Raw genomic sequence first — 6,806 nt, 5'->3', positions numbered from 1 at the left:
CATGGGCTGCTGAGCCATCAACACCACCTCCACGAGCTGCTTTGTCAACACCACCACCTCCACGGGTTGGTCCAGCTGCAGGGATAGAGGTTTCGTATGTTTTAGAAAGAGAGGTTAGTAAATTTGGTTTTTTATATACCTGTATGGCCATTGAGACTCATCTCGTTGTTAATGATTCTGCAGAGACGCTCCAAGGTGAGCCTCTGCGGGCCCCAACCAAATGATTCAACAACTTCAAACTGCAATGAAGAAAGAAAGAATTAAAAACTGCTATTGTTATGTAATAATTTTAAAATACTCACCCCTTCAAACCGCCAGGAGTTGTGGATGACGGTACATTAAACTGGTAGGCGTCGCTTCTTCCTGTTTGGTACCAGCCTTCTCAGTTCAACTTGGACCTCGCGGTGACAGGTGACCTGCGTCAAGAAATCTCGAGCTCTTCGGCTACGGGCGATGGCATCCCGAAGCCGAAGCTCGCTGAAGCTATGCCCTCTGAAGTAGAGGGCATGCCTCATTTCGTAGTGACTCAATACCATTCCGAAAATTTTGCCACTTTTTTTTAAAGAATTCGGAGGTGTAGACAGTTGACAAATTTTTCACTTTTTGTCTGCTAATTCTTCTTTCAGGTTCAGGAAATCACCGCTAGATGCCACTAACACTCCAATTCGGTCGGCGGGACATCGTAGATTAGCTCTCAGGTACTATACCCAGAATCAAGGTAAATATAATAAGAATCAACCATCTAGCTTATATTGGAAAATCAAATTTTATTAATTAGTTATCTAAAATTATTAGGCTTAATAGGATGCCGGCGCGGTGGCAATGCGGAGTGTTTGTATTGGGATTTTTATTCCTTGCGGCTAGCAGCGATAAATGTCCTTATCAACCGGGCCCAGTACACCAGACCGCTGGATATGTACCCAAACCAATTCATCCTGCAAAATCCGATTACAATACTGGTGGCCACAAACCCCAATATCCTGGCAGTCATCAGAGCTTTTGCCCCAAAGTTGGCGGATTGGAATCGCTTTGCCGACCGGCCAAAGATTGCGCCGTGTGGTACGATCTCGTCCGGAAGACTCCGGGGACTGCCTGTACACTACACAATGGATATGACAGAGGACTCTGCTGTCCGGATCTTCCCATAAACGGTAATCTACAAAATGTTGCTTAAATTCTAGACAGTCAAAAATAATCATCTTTCCCTCCTACAGTTTACAGCAGGGCGCCCTTTAAGAAACCAAGTCCCTGCGAAGACGTCAAATTCGACGATCATGTCGATAAAATCGACTTGGACGCTGTGCACGCGGCTGTTCATCACGGTCTGGCTAGACAGAACATTTTGGTTAGACCCGGTTCAGCTCGCTACACGCACAGTTGGGTTTACTTTCAAACGGCGGATGAAGCATTGAAGAATGCCGGAAACACTCTGCACGGTGTTTTTTCTGGCCATAACCTCGTCCATGGGTATGATCGTTTTTCTAAAAAATAAAAATTCGTTAACCCCCCATTGACTTATTACATTGTAGACATCAAATTAAGCCCCATCAAGCCCATTGTGCGCTTAATCAGTTCTATGTAAAAGACACGGGCGTCACTCACACTTGCCCCACTTTCCCGGTTTGTGATAAAAAGGAATTGGCCTCGCCCTATCGAACCATAACCGGAATCTGCAATCATGTTCATTCACCTGGCAATATCCCCTGGGGTGTGTCCGATACCCAATACCAGCGAATTCTAACCCCAGACTACGCCGATGGTAAATCCAAATTCTCTCGTTAAAACGATGTAAACTGCAATTAAACATTTCTTTTCAGGTTATTGGATGCCCAGACGTGCTGTAGATGGAGGCGAACTTCCCTCGTAAGAATTTAATATGACGCACATTAATTCACGTCGAACAATAACGTAGCCAATTATTTTATTGACTCCCAACAGTGTGGTATTTCTGACCGTGGTTCGCGATGTGGAGGCTCGAAGCGAGACGGACAGTATTTTTGTCATGCAATTCGGGCAGGTCATTGATCACGGTGGTATTTCTACACTGCACTAATCCGAAACTTGGTGGAAGGGCAGCAAGAATGTTGTTTACAACTTATCTCTCAAGGATCGGTTTATTCATTTGAATAAATAGTGAAACCCACTGGATTATTGTCTTTCATAGACCTCGTTGTATACTTACAACTTCATTGAAAAAAAACCTTGTTTTTCACTTGTTAAATTCACATTCGTAAAAAAATCAATTCAAAATACAGTTGGGCTATCATCTTCAAATGTCCATTTACATAATGAATCGTTACGGTTATTTATAAAACGCCATTGATGGAGGTCTAACCATCAGTGGTTAATGTGATTTGGTCGACCAGACCGAATTGATTTTGAAGTTTAGTCTTCGCCTCCTCGTACAAGTTTGGAAATAGAACAGTTGTAAGTGTGGTTCTGCGGAAACGATTAATTCTTGGATCCAACTCTTTTACAAGAGTGATGCAATGATTGTCGTCAACTAGAGATAAACGGTGTATACTGTTGTAGTAGTATTGACTACTAGATGAGACACGCTACTCTAATCTAGACCAGCGCCAAGTGGATACGAGAGAAAAGAGGATAAACCAAAAACCCTGTCACAAACACCTGAGACACAGTACGTGCGACTACAGTATGGGGTCAGATGTGTGTTCGATCTTTATTTTACCTCACGGTGTATTTTTGGGATTTTTGCCACTTTTTTGAATTTTTTTTTGTTTGGTTAGTTTTCTTCTGTTCCGACATACTTTTTTGCTTCTCGTTGTCCATTTGTTTAGTTTTTTTGAAGTTGAACTATAAAATTCTTCGTACAGAGAGTAACTTGGCTCGGTCATGTAATCGGCGATGGTGTTGTTAAAATTAATATGTCCAAAGTAGAGGCCATTTGAAAAATGACCGAGTTAAATGAGAAAAACAGAATATCCGACGGAGATTCCTCTCCTTAGGATGGTCACTCATCTTGAAATTTTTTTTAGAATCTGGCCAGGAAGGTGGTCAGTTAGCTTATTCGACAACGTCACTAACACCAACTCAAAAGACATAAAAAAACCATGGAAATTTATTTCTTGAGATTTGAAGGCATTCATATTTCCAGGAAAGCAACTTGTTCAATAAGTTTAGCTCTTTTTCTAAGTTTACTTTCCTTAGCTTTGGCACGGTTTTCATCATTCCTATCGCAAGTTTTGGTTTCAAGGTGGTTTCTGATCACAAAATTATTCCCTAAAAACACCAAAAATCAACTCAAATTTATGTTGCTCATCGTTGCAACAAAAATAAATTGTAATTTTCCCTTTTGGAAATTTTAACATCTCTCTTTGAAACCAATTTCCAATGTTCAAGTTGTTTTGGTTCATTCTGTTTTGTAAACAGTTTCAACAGCGTGACAAATTCAAACATTTGTGGTGTGCAATATTTTAATCCATTATAATCAACTCCTTTCTGATCAATTAAACGCCCTCATCTTCTTCTTTGGGCCACTGGCTCAAGTCTTGTTTTACAGATGAACAAGACTACTTACAAATACAAGCCTGTCACCTCCTATAGCTGTGCTTCCCGCTCGATTTATTGTCCTTTACGGGTTCACCATCACCCCTGGCTTTGCAGAAAGCAAAGCCTAAAACCAAGTGGGAGATCAAAAAGGCTGCAAAGCGTAAGAGAGAGGCGATAAAAGCTTGACGAACTTGGCCCAACTAACGGAGATTCTACGGTGGTAGTTCAAATTCTATTCCAAGCATACGGACAAGAAGTCACTAGGGATTCTCTGGGACCCGACAACCGACGAGTTCATTTTCAACGCCGATCATATAATAACCTCGGAGACTACATGACCAAGATACAGCTATTCAGTCTAGCACTGACGCTTTAGAGACTTTGTAAAACCCGATTATATTTTCAGCGAAAAGGGCATTGCAGATATCCTGGCTTGCGAACGGCAAATGGAATCAAATAATAAATAACAAATATTGAATTTGTTCATCTATCGGCTTGAACTGATGAGTAATTTGATGGATTCTATACTAGGGCAATATATCCGAGACCAACACAGGGTAGACCATAAAGTGCACATCTGGACATACTCTTAGATCGCCACGTTAGATCACAGCCGCCAACAAAACCCCAGAAATATGGGTACAAAACCTAGTCTTTAAAATCAGATGATTCGGTGCAGAAATCTACTTCTGCGAAAAGACGCAAAACCCGTCTGACCTACTCTCAAGGAGCGGATCAGCCAAAGATTTAAAAAAATCCAACTGGTGGAAAGACCCCAAATTGCTACCAGAGTTTGAAAAAAAACACTCGAGATCAAGGCAAATCTAAAATGCGAACGGACATTACTAGGCCAAAACACCCGTACTGTCGCAAAGAGAATAGCGACTTGGATAACATGGTGAGGGTCCAAGCTTTGGTTCTAAGAGCAGTGGACTTTTTAAAAGGGAAAGGATTCAAATCGACACAGTTTAAAGCAATTTCTTTCTTTTAATTCGTCTTTAGTTTCTCTTCATGATGTTTTCGAGCAAAGAGAGCACGAATGGCTCCAAATGAAACCGCCAACCGAGGAATTTTTTTCGAGGCCAATATTAATTATTAGTTGTAAACATTGCCATTTTGGCTTTGGAAATCATATAATAACAGACAAAATGTCGTCTGCTTGTTTTGTCTGGTTTGAATTTACTTCTTTCCCTGCATGTTTTTAAATTTTTTTTTGCTTACATTGTTTCAAGTTTTTAGAAACATGGCACTATCAAAGTTTCAAATATGAAAAGCCCGGTTTATTTGCTGGAGACTTCAGGCAAGCTGTAAGAGTCAGGGTCGTATCCTTAGCAAGCTTGACGGCCGAAAACTTCGTCACAAAAGTAGGTTGTCATCGCGAAATGCAATCTGGACTACGCAAGATCTTTCTAGCCTCTTTCAACAAGAGACAATTAAGGGAATACATCTGTATTTGCATTGTCATCCACAATATATTGGCGTCTGTTGGGGTATGTATAGATATCATATAAAATTATTTACTCAAAATTATCTTCAAACTTTTTTTGGTGCAGCAGATCGGGATCACTTCATGCCATGGCTTGGGAACATAGCGCGGAAGATTACTCGCAATCGCAGCTGGAATAATATTAAATCATCCCCACCAGACTGTTTCTATTGGATTAGAATTATTGTCATATGAAAATACTTATATTATTCTCCTTTCTGGTAGAGGCGCTGCAGCCCTTGTTGCTGGAGCCCAACTTGCAGTTGCACATATTGAAATGCCCCATGATGCTGCTGAGTGAGGCCTTAGTGCTACTGCTGAAGCCCAGGTCGTAGTTTATATTGAAATAGACCATGTTGCTGCTGCAGGAAACCAAGCTGTTGGTGCCCGTCTTTAAATGACCAATGTTGGTGCTGAGGATGGCTTTGGTGCTGCTGCTTGAGACCAAGTTGCCGGTGTTGGTGGTCGAGGTAAAACAGGGCTAAAAATGAATGTCTTTGATTTTAAATTAATTGGTTGCAATAGGTGGTCACAGTAAAAATGGTGGAAGACGAGTGGTTCACGGACGAGTAGGAAAAGTCCATGATGGTGGAGGTAGAGTTTAAGTCAACTCCTGTTTTGTGCAAAAAAACCTAAAAACACAAGGTAAGGAAAAATATAAATTAGTAGGAATCTTTCAACTAAGATTTTGTGTTTATTTCAGGTGTTAAATGTGCGAAATTATCTTGTATTTTCTTTTTGGCCGATGCATCTCACTTTAAGAGTTGCTTTATTAAGTTCTTTTTTTTCAATAAAATCACATTAAAAAACATTTGTCTATGACAAAAATTCAATAAAAAAAATTGTAGTAAAAAAAATTTAAATGCCAGGCACTGATGATCTTTAAAATGGTGCTGAAACTTTGTTTCTCCTACTCCTCTTCTTTAACTTCGTCAAGACGACTACGTGTGCCAATGCTGCTGGAACCCAAGCTGCAGGTGCTTATGTTGAAAATGAACAAAAATACAAATCAGGATGCACTCCGCTTGCTCAAAGTTATTAAAAAGCTGTAATCCATGTGTGGTTAAAGCTGCTTCAAAGTGTGGCAGGCGATTGGTAAGTTCAAGTGCATCTTGCGGAAATTGAATCTCGCTTCTAAAAAATGGTGTACCTTCGTCACTTACCCTTTCGCCAAACTGCATAACCTAAAACTTTCAGTAGAGTAAATAAGAGTAAAATCAAATGTTTCTCTATTTTTAGTGTAAAAATTGTATTTTCTAAGCTAAGTTGAAAGAATTTACAAATTTATTAATTTTTAAGATGGTATGATGATATTATAGTCCCGTAATTTGATGTCTGTCATGCGGGATTATTGATCAACATAATGTTAGCTTGCTTCCTAGATAATTTGAGCTTGCTAAACAAAGTTTATTTTTTACGGTTCCCGCCACTTTTGGAATCGCGTCACGCTTGAAGAACCCGGCCGCCAGTCGACAGAAGTGGCTTTTCTTGTGTCTGATACCCCTCTAACCATGTTTTAGCATCAAACCTTTTGCTAAATTGTAATAATTTTTTTTTGTGAGTTCCAAGACTAACCTTTTCCTATTAAAAAATGAGATGCATTCTGGATTTTTTGTTTATACTTGCATATTGCAATATATCAGAATTCCGGTAATATAACCCTGGCGATATCCCTATAGAAGTGTGTTTTCTAGAACAAAATGGCAGAATATCCCATTATTGTTAGCGTATTATTCAAGTTTGAAGACGGTTCATTTGATATTGGAAATGTCTCTGTGTTTGCCAATTATCCAGCCGAACAAATTTC

General features: G+C 39.9%; 1 protein-coding gene across 1 annotated transcript; it reads left to right on the top strand.

Moving 5' to 3' along the window:
- Window positions 1-799: 799 nt before the first annotated feature.
- LOC124189036 lies at window positions 800-2,053 on the top strand. The gene is made up of 5 exons (XM_046581997.1): window positions 800-1,151; window positions 1,215-1,467; window positions 1,530-1,759; window positions 1,818-1,863; window positions 1,939-2,053. Exons 1-5 carry the CDS (start codon window positions 806-808, stop codon window positions 2,051-2,053), a joined length of 990 nt encoding a protein of 329 aa, XP_046437953.1. The 5' UTR covers window positions 800-805.
- The last annotated feature ends 4,753 nt before the right edge of the window (window positions 2,054-6,806 follow it).

Source organism: Daphnia pulex, chromosome 2 (assembly GCF_021134715.1).
Source record: "Daphnia pulex isolate KAP4 chromosome 2, ASM2113471v1".
NCBI classification, from domain to species: Eukaryota; Metazoa; Arthropoda; class Branchiopoda; order Diplostraca; family Daphniidae; genus Daphnia; species Daphnia pulex.
This window is presented reverse-complemented; position numbering and strand designations above follow the sequence as displayed.